This window comes from Psittacula echo (genome assembly GCF_963264785.1).
Source record: "Psittacula echo genome assembly, chromosome: 4".
Lineage (NCBI taxonomy): Eukaryota > Metazoa > Chordata > Aves > Psittaciformes > Psittacidae > Psittacula > Psittacula echo.
Window position 1 is genome coordinate 46,439,355 of NC_137738.1, and position 16,031 is coordinate 46,455,385.

Sequence of the window (16,031 nt, forward strand, 5' to 3'; positions counted from 1 at the left end):
GACAGCCTTTATCCATAGCACACATTTGAACCTTTGGGGACAATTGCTGGAAATTTTGTAGAGGTGACATATTTATCTCCTTTCCTGAGATCTGTTGTGATCATTCCGGAGCACTGCGGAATGATGTGATGTTAACACACACAGATGGAGTGAATCCGAAATAGTTAGGATTGCTAGAAATTCACTTAAAAATAAACACATAAAAAAGAAAAAAACAAACTGGAACAGGTATATGCTAAAACCCCTTTTCGTGACTGGTGAATCTATAGCATAATTGATGTTTCCTTGTAGCTGAGGGATTGCAGAGGAACAGATTTCCACTTGTCCTTAAGTTTAATTTGTGTGTGACACGCTTTTTTAACTGTAATACCCATGTTACCAGTCTGGGACTGATTTGGTGCTACGCTGTGTGTATTTGCTTGCAACAAAGGAAAAGTAGAAAACCCTAGAATGAGGTGAAGAGGCTCATTCCCTGTTACTCCAAGTTTCTTCTTTCATTATTTCACTGGTTTGGCGCCTTGCTTGGAATCTTCTTGCAAATTTTAAAGGCCATATAGCAGTTCCATGTTTGTGCCTTGAGGGGCTGCATGCTTCAGCTAAGGTGCTTCCGTAGGAAGTTTATTTGGCACTGTTGGACTGCAGTGTGCTCTCTTCGTAAGGAGGCACTGGGTCTGGAGAGAGCTCAGTGTGAGCTTCATCTATAGAAGTCTTCATTGTGGCCTCCTCGTAGGATGGAGGCAAGCACACAGTGAGGAATGTGGCATCAGGGAGCAAAGTGGAGTAGTGGAAGCTCTGTTCACTGTTCCAGGGCAGTACGGAAAGGAAATTGGACACATCATGCTCGGGCAGGGCCTCAGGGAGGTTGATGCTGAAGATCTGGCCCTGTGGAGTGGGGCGCTGGCAACGGCGGTACAGGAAGAGCAGCAGGAATGCCAGGAAGAGCATCATGGTGGCAGGCAATATGATGCACAGAAATGGTTCTATGTCGTCTTTGGTTGAGCTTGTCTGTTGACTGCTCTGTAATCAAAGCAAATAAGTAGTGTGTGGGATTCCTGGAGACCTCTTAATGAGGGAGGAAAAATAAAAGATACATGCTCCATCTCCCCTGCTATGATGTAGCAGTTGCTTTTCCAAATTACTTTCTGACTGCCTTAGGGATATTCAAGCAATATGTTTTGCAGATTTATAAATTGCTGGATTCTGTTTACTGATCCACTAAAACAAATTACAATTATGACAAAATAAATTGAGAAGTTGCAAAGAGTGGTGGGTTTCTAGGAAACCCTGTCTCCAGTGGGGAAAAAAACCCAATAACATGGATTTGTATGTATTTTGGTATGAGGTTTTATTACTCCTGGATTATACCAGGACCTGTCCTTTTTGTGGGAGATTAGTCAAGCTCTTAAAGCTAGGGAGAACAGCCAATTGCAAAGGAATAGGGCTGGTGATCCACCTCCTAGTGTTTGTTTGCATTTAGAAAACTGTACTGTTTACTTTAGAGAACAAATATTACGACGGCTACTCCTTTCATCAGGACCTACTACAATACCTATTGTTTGGGCTATTCTAACTTTACAGGCCAGCTCCAGGTAAAACACCGTGTGTCAGAACAGCCTGGACTTGGGCTCTTTCTTGAGCTTGTTCTGCCAGCTATGCCAGAATAGTTTTAAAACTGTAGAAAAATAACTTCTGGTTCTATGACTGCTGTGACAGCTTTGTGTCCTGCAAAATGTAGCCCCAAAAATGTCCAATTTCCAGTCTGACTCTGTCTAGCTCTAGCTTATAATAACTGGATCTCATTTAGAGACTAGTCAAGAGAGTGGGGAAAAACCCAAACACTAAAATTTTGTTTATTATCAACTCATTCCCTTGAAGTACTTGGAGACTGTAATAAGATGGCTTTTTCACATTTTCATGGTGAGACTGAACAGGTCAATGGATCAGATTTCCTTTATTTTGAACAAAGGCAGCTTTGCAAGTGAGGAGAGTTCAAGTGGTTCTTTCCTCAAAGCATTTGGAAGCAGGGATGCAAATGGGCTGTTGGCAGTAATGGCTCTGTGAAAAGGGCCCGGAACTCTAATATCCCCTTCTTGGTCTATGAAAACTTTCTCTGCTTATTCTTCCAAGAATCATGGTCATTCCTTTAGCTACAAAATCACATTGTAACCTATGTTCAACTGATTGTCTATCAGGTATTTGTTACCTCCCTGCGTTGTTGTCATATCATGAAATTTTTAGTATGTGGTCATGCCTAAGAAAAATAAAGTAAATAGGTTTTGACTTCTAACAAATAGTGCAGTGAAGATGTCTGCTTTTTTTTTTTTTTTTCCTGAGGTATTTTGGGTCTAAAGCCAAGCCCATTAAGGTAAGTTTAAAGTACATTGAAACTTTTGTGGGTTAGCTATTAAGCTGTTTTCCCCAGCTGTCTTTTACCACAAAAATGCACACTAAAGAACTATTTCATATTTACTGATCATTTCTTATTAAAGAGTTTCTGGCAGTACAAGCTGTTGTCATACCTGACCATTAAATGAGCTCCAGGAAACAGCAGAGTTGAAAGAAACTGTTCAGCTATTATTCTAATGCAGATGTTAAATCCTTTTAAAAATGAGGGGATTTTTGTTTTTTGAAGTTTGTTAGCACTTTTTTAGTGTCTTTTGAGGTGCATAAGGCACTTTACAGGAAAATGAGAAAATGCATTCACTATTGTGTTTGAGCACTATATATATTGAGGCTCATGGATGCTGTTGTGTTACCAATACGCTTATAGTAAATCTTTAGAATCAACTAAAGAAAGTAAAATCCTCTACTGTTTAACCAAGTTTTCAAAGTTTTTTCAAAGTTTGAAGTTTTCAAACGGAGCATATGAAGTGACTAAGGGAATTACTTGGTGATGTTCTTTTGACTGGTTTAGTTTTGATGCTGCTGCTACACTGAAGGTCAGTGTGCTCTGCCTGTGTCATCACAGGCATTATTGTCAGGTTTATAATTGATGAAAATAAGGCTACAACTCCCAGCGTGAAATAAGTTGCAGACACAGAAGTGCAGGGACCCTTTATAAAGAGAAAGGCGGACAAAGGCATAGGGGTAAAAGGGATTATGGTTCTAAAAAGTCCTCTTTTTTTTTTTTTTCCCCAGAACTGATTTTAGTAGGATGGTTTGGCCATTGCAAATACACATTTATTCACTTTCTTTCATTTATACCTTTGTAGGGACTGAAGCAGAGGGTCAGTTTTCCCAGACTGAGCACAGACTAGAAGTAGTAAAGCCTTTCATTGGTAGTCTGTCTGCCTATATTTTTCTAACATGCTGAGCATGTACAGTTGCCAGCTTACAGATTACATGAACCGTATCAGTTTAGATGAGCTTTTTAACTTGTGCCTGTTGGTAAAGGAATGGAATGCGGAGTGCAGCCGAGTTGTTTGGTATTTCCATGATGAGTAATGGAATGGGTTTAAAATTGAACTCCCTGTCTAGACAAAAGGAGCCTCCTACCTGGATTGGAAGGGAATGACCTAATAAGGCCAAACATTAGTTTAAAGAGAGCTTTTGTATAAGGGTAATAAAATTAAAGTTTATTTTGCTGACATTCCCATTGAAGTGATTGTTTGATTGGTGCTGAGATTTATTATGTTAATGATTTGATAGGCTACTTAGAACTTTATTACACTTGTTTTTATTAATATAGCCCATATTTATACTAATATCTTTTGAAGTTGAATCAGGAAACCAATACTTCTGAAATGTTTTCAGTGGATTTGGAACAAAGTCTGCTTTGAAGTCATTAGGCTGTGGTCTGTGAATAGGTGCTTGCTTCTTAAAGCTGCTTCATTATTGCTTGTAAAAAGCAAAACCTTATAAATCTGGCAAATAGAAAAACATTTTGCTGTGTTTTTGCATATATTGATAATGACACACAATTTTAAAGTGAGCCTAGATTTATACAGAATTCTTAGATACTTGTTAGCATCTAACTCTGCTGTTTGTTTCTCACTGTCAGGCAAAACCAGTCTGAAGGTGTAAAGACCTTGCTATTGCTATTCTGATGCTGGCAGTGTTACTGGTGAAGTAGACTTCGTTAAAATTGTAGAGGCATTTAAAAACTATTTTTTTCTCCTGTTATGACCCCCACACATGTACTCCTACCCTTTTCTATTTTAAAACTAGACACTTGATATCCCAGCTAAGTAGTGTGGCCAGTTCATTAGCTAATGCTACTTGACTCAGGTATTTACTGGGGATATATGTGTGCCTTAAATTATGATTTCTGATCAGAGAAACCCTTTCACTGTATCCCAGCCAAAGCCAGAAAGGCAGGCTGTGTTTTTATCTCTGAGGGCTACTTCCCTCCCCCCATTTGCCTGCATGTGATCCTCTCTCGCAGAAGTAATCAGTGCACAGCTTAGTGAACAAGAGAGTTTGTTGCTGACTGCTACTGACTTAACATCTGCAGAAAGGCTTCATGGGACCAGATCCAAAGCGTAAACATGCATTTAAAAGAAAGGAAATGAAGGAATAAGATAATTCATTATGCCTAAAAGAAATAATTAAACTTCTTTACCTGCTGCCCCAGTAAGATTTTTCCATCTACAGTTCTTCTTTTCTCACAAATATGTTTAAAGCAACTTGTCGGCAGTAAGTAAATGCTCTGACTCTATGTAATTAAGCAGTTCTGCTTTGATATGTATCAATACCCAGGTATTTTCTCTATGCTATACACTGAGATGTTACACAGACATACACACACATGCAAAGTCAAAGGACATGCCACAGAGACAACCAGGGGGTACCGACCTGAAGCTCTGTTTCCAGAAGTGGCCCACCTGGTTCACTGTTTAGCCAGTCATAGTTTCCCCTGTCAGCATGTCCAAATTTCCTCCAGCTGCTGCTTAAGAGCCACCTCATGCTTTCGTTAACCTGGTCTCCTGTCTTCGTGCCTCCACCTTGCTTCACTGCTTGCAACTGCGTCCCCGCCTCCCAGCCTTGATCGAGCTGGGCTGCTCTCAGCTAATGATCCTTCTTAAATGATATCCTATTTACAGTGGAAAAGAAAAAAAAGAAGTTAGACACCTCCCCCCCCCCATCATCGGGAAGCCAAGCAAATAGAGCCTCTCTCCACTTCCAACTCAATCTCTCTGGATTTGCTTCGGTGGCCTACATTACCAGCAAAGCTGGCATCAGGTATCTGAGAGCTGGGGCTGATAGTGCTCTGATTGGAGAGTTCCTGCATTAGGATTATTAAAAGGGGAATTTGCATGTGAATCTGAGTCCACATGGTCATGACTCTCCGCAGATAAATAATGCTCTATATTTAGGTATCTAATAAACACTTTTCCCAACAAAATAAGTAGAGCCCACATCGCTATGTCGACAACAAAGGCTCTCCCTCAGTTACACAGTGCGAAGAAGAACCATGGTCCAGACAGGTTTTTTCTCCCTGTTGCTGGAACATACAGTAAATAGTGAGAGTGGTTTCTGTGTAGAGAGGCAAGGACATAAGGCTAAATGCTGTGCTGAATTATTTAGCAGTGTTAGGATGCAGATATTAAAGATAAATCGGGAGAGTGAGCTCTGCCAGGAAAGCTTTGGTCACTGAGAGTGGAAGCTTGCTTTCAGTGGTAACAAGGTGTCAGTTCAGTTAAATCATGACCTTTTTACCGCTTTCTAGGATACGTGTTGTTAAATGGCAGTTGTTTCCAGTGAGAAGCCGGTGTGCTGTTTATCTAGAAATAACAGAAAACTTCATTAATGCCTGGTAACCCCTGAAGGGAGGAGAATTTAAGTTGAAAGTTGAATCAAGGTTTAGCACTTACTGAGAAGTTGGTGGTGTGTTTTTCTGCCTTGCTGTGAGCAGAGGGAGAGGCTGGTGATAATATCCCATTCGACTGTAGTGAATTTTGCATGGTTTCTCAAGGCTAACCTGTTCAAGCAAAAGCTGTGTTCAGGACTGATGCCACAAAACTGGGGTCTGAATTGTAACCTCTTATTTCTTGCTTGGATTTCCTTTCCTTAACTCCTGGGGGCATGGCTCCCAGAGAATTGCAGGCTTGATTGGCAGCAGGCAGAACTTTTGCAGCACCAACAGCAGCAGTCCAAAATGCAGGAGTTTGATGTTTCTGATGAGGGGAGTCTGGAAGAGCCTCTTCCAGGTCTGGCTGTGGCCCCTGTGATTGCAGCGTGCAGGAAGGATCTACCCTGCAGGTGAACCTGGGCTGTGGGAAAGAGGGGATGGTTTGATCAATCCATCCCATTTTGTAACTGAAGTTGCCAGATAAGCTGTGGACAGGGAGAATTAACATCGAATGTAGGGTCGCTCTTGGTGCTCAAGCATCTGCATTGTTCATCAGAAACTGGGCCCTGCTCTTGTTTCTGCTGGGGAGGTGCTGCATGAAGCTAGAAAGGTCACTTCATTAAAACCTTTGTGTGCTTGTGAGAAGACTCCTGCTTTCTTCAGTGCCTCGCTTGTCATCTTGGAAAGCACTTCCAGAGGTGGTGAGCACTTGTGGCTGCAACCAGAGACCACAGGAGTTGTGCTGTGAATTACAGCGTCCCCTGAGAAGCCTGGTCCTAAATATGGCTTAACAGGTTGTACCAAGACAATGAAATACTTCTGACTTGATGCCCCAACACCCTGCATGGAAGCAGGAATGAGGACCATCCTTCCCAAAATGGTGTTAAGAATAAATTCCTTAAGGAGTCTTGTGACTGTGTAGCTTAAATCTGTCATCTCATGTGTAAGCAGGAAATATTCATACACTATCTTAATTAGGGTCTTAATACAGCCCCTAAGATTATTAATGCTACTTTTAAAAGCCTGTTGTAAATTTCCTTTGGGATTGTGTCATGAATAATGAGGAGAAGTAAAAAAATTATGTCATCTTACAGTATAAACACTGGTTTTGGCATCCTTGGATTCTAGTTGGATGAATTGCATCCAGAAAATAAGGTGTGTGCTTTTAAGACTCACTGACCTGATTTACCAAGTGCTGCTTTGAATTCTTGACCTCTGGAAAATATTTAACAATGATTTGATTTTGTAGAACTGAGGCCAAATGGGAATTTGGGGAAATGTGGTGGCCTTTGTCATGCAGGTAATTGGAATATAAAATAGTGATTCTCTCTCTGGCTTTTTATATAATTAGTGGACCCAGCAGGAAACTAGTGAAGGTAATGGGGAAACCAACTTTCTAGTGCTGGTGGTTGGACACCCATTTGACATACTGCCTTTATAGAGAAGATCTGCTCTTGTGTAGAACTGAAACAGTACCACTTGAGACTGCATTTGTGATGGCATATCTGTTGCAGATTTGTACCAACCCTGTGGGGCACACATAACGCTTATTTCTCCTTCTCACAAAGAGCTCATAAATACCACTCATAGCTTGTGCATGCTGGAGTGTGGAAACTGGGTTGAGGAGGAACATCCTTGATTCCCAGACCCATGGTCAGATGTCAGGCTTGCAGCTTTGAAGAGCCAGGGAGGTTGACCTTTGGAGGTCTGCAGACCTTGACATGGACAAAACATTTCCCCTTCCCTCCACTGGTTTTGTTCTTTGAAATAGTTTAACAATTGCCCTGTCAAATGATATGGAGAAAATAGCTGGCATGGAATGGTACCACCAAATTGATTAAATTTTGGTAAAGGTTTGTAAAACAATGGCCACAATATGGTTTTAATTGAGGCAGTGTTGCTAATATCGCCTCCAGTGTTATAGGAGGGGAGCAAGGAGGGACTTTCTGAGGAAGCTATTGCAGAAAATAAGCAATTCTGCCATCCTCAGTATGAAGCTCAAACTGTCTGCCATAAATAATCTGTCTGATTTGCTGGGATGTTTGAGGCTAGCACTGTAAGTCTAGGCTGTATTGCCACTAATGTCTGTAGGGAACAGTATATACACAGTGCCCTAGTTGCCTTTCACATTTCTTGCTGCTTTCTTTGCCCAGTCTCTTTTGCTGCTTTCCACAGATGGTGGAGAACCTTCCCTGCTTTGAGTGCCCTGCTGTGAGAGAGGGTGCGAGGGCTAACCTGAACAGTGCAAAACTAGGAATTACAGTGGGTGAGGTGTTACCACTGTAAATGGTACTGTGTGGTCAGGTGTAGACTCATCTGATGAAATGGAGGGAGATGCTGACTTCTGCCTATAACCAGCTGTCTATAATGTTCTGTGTCCTTCAGCAGGAGTGCTGCTGGCTCCTGTCCATTCCTGTTCACTTGGGTAATTGAGCAATTCAGTGATTTGCTCTTCTTTGGTAAATTTTTCATGATATCGAGATTCTGGCTTTGCTTTTTTGTTAAGCATCAATACATTTGTTTTTCAAAATCAAAGCACCTTCTGAAGAGCTATCTCTTCCCCCTTTCAGACTTAAACCACTGTCACTTCAAAGGGTTGCCACAAGTTGGCATGGCCCCTGCTGCAAACCAACATTTTGGAGAGCAGCATTTGTGGACAAGCTGTGCATACTCACAGGCTGTAGAAATGGAGAGAGGAGATGCGGTTACAAAATGTGTGCATGCTGATGGTACGTACCTTGGCATAGGAACAGCGGTGGCCAGGGAAGCAGGAGCAGGTATTGCTGAGGTATTGATTTGATGCTGCATATGGGTAGCTGAAAGCAAAACCTTTGGAGAATGACAGTGCCAGACTTCGGGTCACTGCCAGAGCAGGATTGCCTCCTGCAGAATATCACTTAAAGTTTTGTGAGTGTAACCATGCTTGAAAAATGCAGTCAATGATGGTGTGATTTTTGCTTTGCCTCTAATGACAGCGTTTCAATTCTTTGTTCAAAAATATGTAATTTTCTGCTGGAATATTGTGAATCCCTGTATCAAATCCCTAGAGACTGTATTTAAATACCATGGTCTCTTTGTTAGTACTTGTTGCTAACACAGTAAATTTTAAACAAAAGCACAATTATGTCTTCGTAGCTTGATTTGCTTAGTGTCATTTGGTGCCAAAAACCTACTGACTCTGGATACTAAAACAATTAGTCTCTCTAATGTTGTTGCTTAGAACCAGTGTGGCCAAGAGTGCACTGTTTGAGAAAGAATAGCTCTTCTGCCCTCTAAAACTCACTCAGTTCTTCACCAGATTGGAAAAAATCAAAAATACTTATTAGTCCTTTGTCATCGCTTTCAGGCCAGGTGCAGCTCCAGAGCAGAAAAACTGTAGGCATTAATGTACTCTCTTACAGGTTAATATCTCTAATTACCGATTTAGAGAAGATCTGTTCTCTTTTCTGTCATTAACAATAAATCTCTAAGTCTCCATCTGGCATTGTTAAAATGCTTGGAACATTTGAAAGCATGAGGAAATACAGCTTTTGAAATCCATTCCTGCCCTGAAACATATTTTGCAATAGTAGTAAGAATGAGATAGTCTGAAAATTGTCAGTATAAACTAAAGCAACTGATGCAGTACATAAGCTTGTAGTAGATTGCAGTTGCCCATGTATGTATGAGGATAACCAGTGTGACAAACTGGACAAACACACAGCAATGGGGGGACCTTCAGGCTCTGTGAAAAGTGCGTTAAAAAGTTAAACTGCCAGTTCCTTGAGTGATCTCTCCGAGAGCCGAGGGAGAAACCATAAACAGAAAGCTGCAGTATTGGAGGGTGAGCTCAGGGTTACCCAGCTCTCACTGACTGGCCTCTAGCTTCTCCTTAACCTCAGCTCATCACTGGTTAGGTGGCTTCCCTGAAGCTGCAGACTGTGTCCATAGGAGAACTGGGACTGTAAACTGGGAGATGCTTGTTCAGTGTTGTGCTCAGTGGTCACGGAAAGGGCAAGGGAGACGTTTGGCCTTTGTCCCTTCAGGACAATGGAGAAAATTATTCCTGTCTGTGGAGTTCTGAATCCACATAAAACTCACTGAATTGAAGTGTGCATTATTTAACAGAGCATCAGCAGAGAGGCTTTGGGCAATTTTGTGCTGTTTTAATTTAAGTGAACTGGAACATTTCTTTGCTTGAAATAACACATGTTTTGTGTACTGTTGCGAGTCAGAGTTCAAGTTCTGAAGCTGAACCTCCTGTTGTGAATCTAAAGATTTCTAACTTAGGGAGAGGATGCACAGCCTTCTGCAACCTCTAAAGTTTCCTATATAAATGAAATGCATGAAAAAAATCTTTCATATAAAAAAGGCCCCAAATCTGCAGACTTGGCAAGAGCTTTATTTTCTCAAGTGCACATGTTAATGGTTCAACTTGTCAGCAAAATGGCAGTCAAGCCTAGATTTGACGATATGACCCTTGTTGTGCAAGGGCAGGTCAGCTAGCCTTAACTGCACAAAGCTTTATCAGCAGAGCTGATGGCATCCATCATCCGCAAAGCTACCTGAAGGGGCAGAGAAAGGGGAAACTTCTCCCCACCAGTCAGGTAGGAAGAGAAGGGAGTCCCCGGCAGGTGTCCACCTCCTTGAGGTGTCCTCTGAGTGCAGCAGGTGCCCAGAACTCTCTGCTGAGCTTGACTGCATTGCTTTCATTGGGAGCTTCTCAAGCTCCACATTAGTTGCTTTTTGCTTATGATGCTCGGTGTTGATTGCATCACACAATGTGGTGCATGTCCTGTGTGCTGATTAGGTGCTAAGCTTTGTGCATATGTGGTTTTGGGTAATGTCTGTTGGCTAAATGAAGAGCCATTACCTTAGTAGGTGTTGAAGTTAAGTTACCTACTAAAAACTGCGAGGGGAATGGTGAAGAGCTCTTACTATAGAGCTATAGACTGGAAACTAAAATGTCTGGAGGCGGGGGGGGGGGGGGAAGAGATGAGTTAAACAGGAAAGGCAGACATTTTTCAATGTAAGTGTTATAAAAATGCTCCAGAATCAACCAGAGCAAGGATAAGAGCACTTGGGACAGTGTGGTGTCTGCTGTGGGGCAATGGGGCCTGAATGTATGAACATTGTAACAGTGGCAGGTTGTAAGAGCAGCACTAGGCCTGACTGCTTAGAGGCATTTGTGTTTTGGTGCTGCTTGTCAGTTTTTTGGTTTTGTTCTTTAAACTTTTTTTTGGCTCCAAACATTGCTTTTTGCCATGTGCAGGATGATGCCTTCTTGAAAGGGATTGTCTGGCTTGTCCAGCCAGCCTTGCATGGTTTGATGGTTCAGGCACTAAAAGGCACTCAAAGTGATGTAGTTTGGCACCTGTTTTTTTTTAGTAATCACTGCAGATGTGTGCTTTTGTCTAAGACAGGTAGCACAGCTTACTCTATACCCTGCCCCGTCACCCGTGACGGACACTCAGTGGTAGTCATTCCTCCTGTTCCCCTGAAATGCTAAAGGAGACTTGATTGAAAACTTGTAAGAAAAATTATTAGCGAGCTCGATGCAAACCTTCACTTGATTCTGTTTTCTTTGTCTTTTGTTTTATTTTTTCACGGTTGGCTTTGCAGACTAATAATCTTTGTTCTCCTGGGCTTGGGCCACAAGAGCCTGCATTGAGATATTCAATTATTTAGCGTCCTTTTAAAAGAAAAGGTAATGTATGCAATAGAGAGATGTAAGATCTGCTCTGACAACCATCCCTGCAGCTGGGTCTTTAAAAGAACATTTTTATCAGGGTGCCGGCTCTTGTGGTGCCACCATTGTAATTCTGCCCAGAAACCAGTTCCTGTGTTTTCTCAAGGGAAGATGAATTGCTTTTGCAGGTGAGCATTTTGAAACCAACCAAGAACTTTGTCATCTTCCTTTCATTACGTGAGTTACTGCAATACATTTTGAAAGCTGTTTCTCGCTTTCTCATCATGTTTCTCATTCTTGTTTCCCAAGCTTGAAGATTTGTCTGTTTCTGACCTTCTGGGCATGCTTACTTATAGGGATAGATTTCAATACTGAATCTTACCCGGTTTTATTTTGATCTGTTCCTCCCCCCGTAATCTCTGGCACAAAGGAGAACCTGATTTGAAGTACAAAGCAGTCTGCCAGGAATGTAATGTAACATTCAAAACCATAGTAAATAATTTACAAATGCCACACAGGAAAGCATTCTAAATTGATTAAATCTTAAGTCATTTTGTTTGACTGTGATAGGGAATGAGGATGATGAGAGACCTCCTCAGGAGTGGTCACAGTCACCACAGCAAACAAGAATAATTCAGCTTGGGCATATTTGCTCAGAGCTGGCTACCCAGAGTTATTGTCTCTACTTTATGGATACAGATTTCACAGTAAGTATGGTGTAGGTAAAGGTACAGTTCTCTTGTAAAAACAAAGCAAAAAACCAAACCAGATTTACTACCATGGATTTCTATCGGGAGTCTGTGAATTGGACACTCAGCCTGACTAATGTGTTGGGGTTTATTTTTTTTTCGGGGTAAGACTAGGACCTAAGTGATTTGTGCTGAAATCTGAATTGTTTTGTTTTATTTTGGATTCTGCTGGGGGTTTGAGACCTGGATGCTGAGCGCACTGTTCTAGGACACTGTGTTGGGCATTTGGATAGAGTTCAACTCATGTTTGCTTACAGTGCTATTAGACGTTAAGAGGTTTATCCTGATGCTAGCTTCTTTGCCAAAAGCTCAGAAATTGGAGATGACCCTGTGTTCCACATGGCTCAGTGGATAGAACAGAAGCCTGGTTCTACTTCTTTTTGCCACTGCTGACACAGTGCTCAGTGGGGCAAAAGAAAGGTTTCTCCATCTGTAAAACATGCATCAAGAAACATCTGTCCTAGAGAGAGCATGTTTCCAGTAGGATTACCACAGATAGTGTTGCGTTATTACCATGTTGGTACTTTCTGAGTGTTTAGGTGCATGGATGTGCCAGTGGTCTTCTGTGCAACTCTGTTGTGCATTAGCTGTTGCCTCCAAAGTGTTTCCCTTCTCTTCAGCCTTGTACCTGAAGTACCTGCTGGTGTATCTCATTTGCCTTTCTAGTGTCCCTCCTGTAAACTGTCTTTACTTTTTTCTTCTCTCTCTCTTGCTAGACTATCCCACAGGTCTGCAGCTCTGGGATAAGCAAGAGGCCAGAGCATGTGGTGTAGATACTTTGGGCCCTTTTGAGGTCAAGGACAAACTTTTGACTTGCTCAGTTGTTCATCCCATCTGTAAAATGGTAGTTGTGATGCTGGGCACGGTCTTGGCACCTTGTCAAAAAAAAAACGGTTAGAAAAGATGTCTGGCTTGATATCAAAGGAGAATTTAACTTTTAGTTGACCACAGATGAATACAGTATAGCCAGTGGTAAACCTACACTGTGAAAAAACATCAGTCTTGAAATCCTCTTTGTTATAAATAAATGCATATCATGGAGGGAGACTTGGGTAACTTGATGTCCGTGCACCCAACTTGGCACTTGTTGCAGTGGCAGAGGAAGGATGAGCTCTGCCAAAGCTGTTGAGAGAATGCTGGTTTTGTGTGGTTTGGTGAGTGGTGTTCCTCCCCTGAGCCTCCTGGAGGGTCTGACTTGCAGGAGGCTCTGAAGGGAGTTGAGGGTGCTGACCTTCCTGGAGCTAAAAGTCAGCCTTTCAAAATAGAACCATGCTCACTTTCTTCTGATAAATACGTTTGGTAACAACTTCTATGGGAAGTTTTCATCACTGGGCAATTAACAAAACCAGAAGCAAACTGTTATATTTTGTCTACAAAGCAATGCATTAAATGGCCACGGGCTTTCCTGTTCTGGAATCTGGCTTATAAATTCAGTGACTTCACTGAAAGGGAAACAATGCTTGAAATTTAATGGTGTGGCTGTTCATTCTTTTGTATGATCTCTTTTGCACCAGTGGCAGCAGAATCTGTGCCTGTGTGACTCCACTGTTAAGTGAGAAGGCAGCTGGGAATTGGTGCATGTGAGGAGTGAGTGGAATAGCAGAACTGTACTTTCTGTGTTTACCCAGTTGCTGGTTTACGTTAATGAATGCTCTTTAGGAGGAAATTAAAACCTTTCTAATGGATCTAAATGAGATGTGTGGAGCAGCAGAAGGTAGTTTCCTGCAACAGAATTTGATCTGACTGTTGGGATTTAACACACTCTGTTTTGCCAGAAGTGCTGTGAGATTATTAAGGCATCACAACCTCATTTAGTTGCTTTGTAATCTGCTCTTAACCTTCATGCTGATGAAGCTGCTGTGTAACAGGCACTGAAGGCCAGACCTTGTATGGCTTCAGGGCATGGGAGCCCATGCCAGAGATCCCAGTGAGGCCAGGTAGGAATGCATCTGCCTTTTCACTCTTGAGATTAGGTTGCTTGCCTTTGGGATACAGATAGCATCCATGGGTGCACAGAGGTGTTCCCTAAAGGTTACTGCATGCTGCTAAGTCTTGTCACTGAAACGCTCCTGCTTTCAGGGAGCCCCATGGAAATTCCTTGATAGGGGTACTGGTCAACTGCTTCTCCTGTACCTAAATTTTGGTTGCATGTGGAAGCGTGTGTGGCTGTGAAGGTGTTTACTGCTGGCCAGGTTGGATGAGGCCTTGGGTGACATGGTTTAGTGTGGGGTGTCCCTGCCCATAGCAGGGGGGTTGGAACTAGATGATCTCAAGGTCCTTTCCAACCCTAACTATTCTATGATTCATTAAATATTTCCATTAAATTATATGTTTTCCTCTAGCAGGAGTGATCACTGATGCAACTTTTAATCAAGAGAATGATTTAAGTGATAAGGGAGAGCCCATGCTAAGATTTTTAGAGGGATGGAACATGCTGCTTGCATGCACCTGTAGCCTGGGAACACTTCTTCAGTGCTAGCTAAACCAAGTGTGGTAGGGGAATGCCTAGCTTAAAAGTTTTACAGAACTTTGGCTATGAACTAGTGCTCAGAGGAACCCTGTCCTGTGGTGGCTACTTGGCTGTTTTTCTCTGGATTTCATGCTGAGGATGGGGTGGTGGTGGGACAGGCACTACCTGGGTTTCGGTGGCAGTAAAGTTGTTACTTTGGTGTGTGATGGAATTTGTAGAGTTCAGTCTCTAAGGTTACTTTTTAGGACAGTTTCCAAAGTTATTTATGTGATTAGAAGTAGGTGCCTTTTCTGCTATGTTTGTGTGTTTGGTTTTGTTTGCTTGTTTTTTATTGCATCCCTAATAAAATCAAAGCCAAAAGTATTTTCCTCATTTTAATGGAGGGAGAAATGCTTCACCTGTTCAGATGTTTCAAAGTTCTTCACAGTGTCTACTTGCACCTTCAGCTGTCTTATTATTTTCATCCCTCTCTGCCCCTGCAAGCCCAAAGTTTGGCTAGGAGCAGCATAGGGCTTATTTATTTTAAAGTGCTTAAATCTCAGCTAAAATCTCAAATGTTAAAGTGTTCAGATTTTGGTGTTTAGATCTCTCCCAACAAAAACCCCCAGCAGTTCAAAGTGGCTAAATTCCCCAGGTTGCCTGTGAAAAATGCAGTCCCTACTGGTACATACCAAGTATTTTGGGGCCCTTTCTTATTTCTGTTCCTTTGCTTCATCAGTAACTGTAAAAATAACTTTCTTTAGACAAAACCAAAGCATAATTTATTTTGCATTTGCCTCTTTATTCTACAACACAAGCAACATAAATAGTTTATATTTTTTTTGTTTTAAAATATTTCCATTTCAGAGTTCAGTCAGAATAAAATATACACAAAATACAATCTGCAAGCCAGCTGACAGTGACTGCCTGACCACTGGACATCCAAGGACCAAACAAAGCTAGCAGCACAACAGAACGCGGTGGGCACGGAATGTGGTTCTCTAAAGAAGAGCAGATGGGTAGAGGAAGGAAACATGGATGAGACCGGGGAATTGCAGCTAGGTGTGAACTCAGTAGAAGGTAAACCCAATGTAAGCACTTGCTTGACAAGGGAATTTACAGTCTCTCTTAAAAAGGATTAGTGGCTCCTCCTGAATATACAGCTAGAGATGGAGTCCTGGGAATCATGTTCTGTGGTAAAATGCTTCCTATGGCAGCCATCATCATGGAAATAAACTCTGAATTTTTAAATTTTCAAACAGGAAAGGCTTAGATCTTTGGCAGAATGGAGTGTCCACTCCCTTTGGCTTGCTTTCAGTTCTGGTTGAAGGGGCCCTGGACATATGTTTGCAGTCTCAAATGATACCAAAAAGG

At 41.9% G+C, this 16,031-nt stretch overlaps 1 protein-coding gene across 1 annotated transcript; it reads right to left on the reverse strand.

Moving 5' to 3' along the window:
- Nucleotides 1-618: 618 nt before the first annotated feature.
- On the reverse strand, nucleotides 619-4,905 carry SMIM28 (small integral membrane protein 28; the record flags this gene model as incomplete). The annotated part of the gene is made up of 2 exons (XM_080616544.1): nucleotides 619-1,017; nucleotides 4,795-4,905. 2 exons carry the CDS (start codon nucleotides 4,903-4,905, stop codon nucleotides 619-621), a joined length of 510 nt encoding a protein of 169 aa, XP_080472670.1.
- Nucleotides 4,906-16,031: the final 11,126 nt, after the last annotated feature.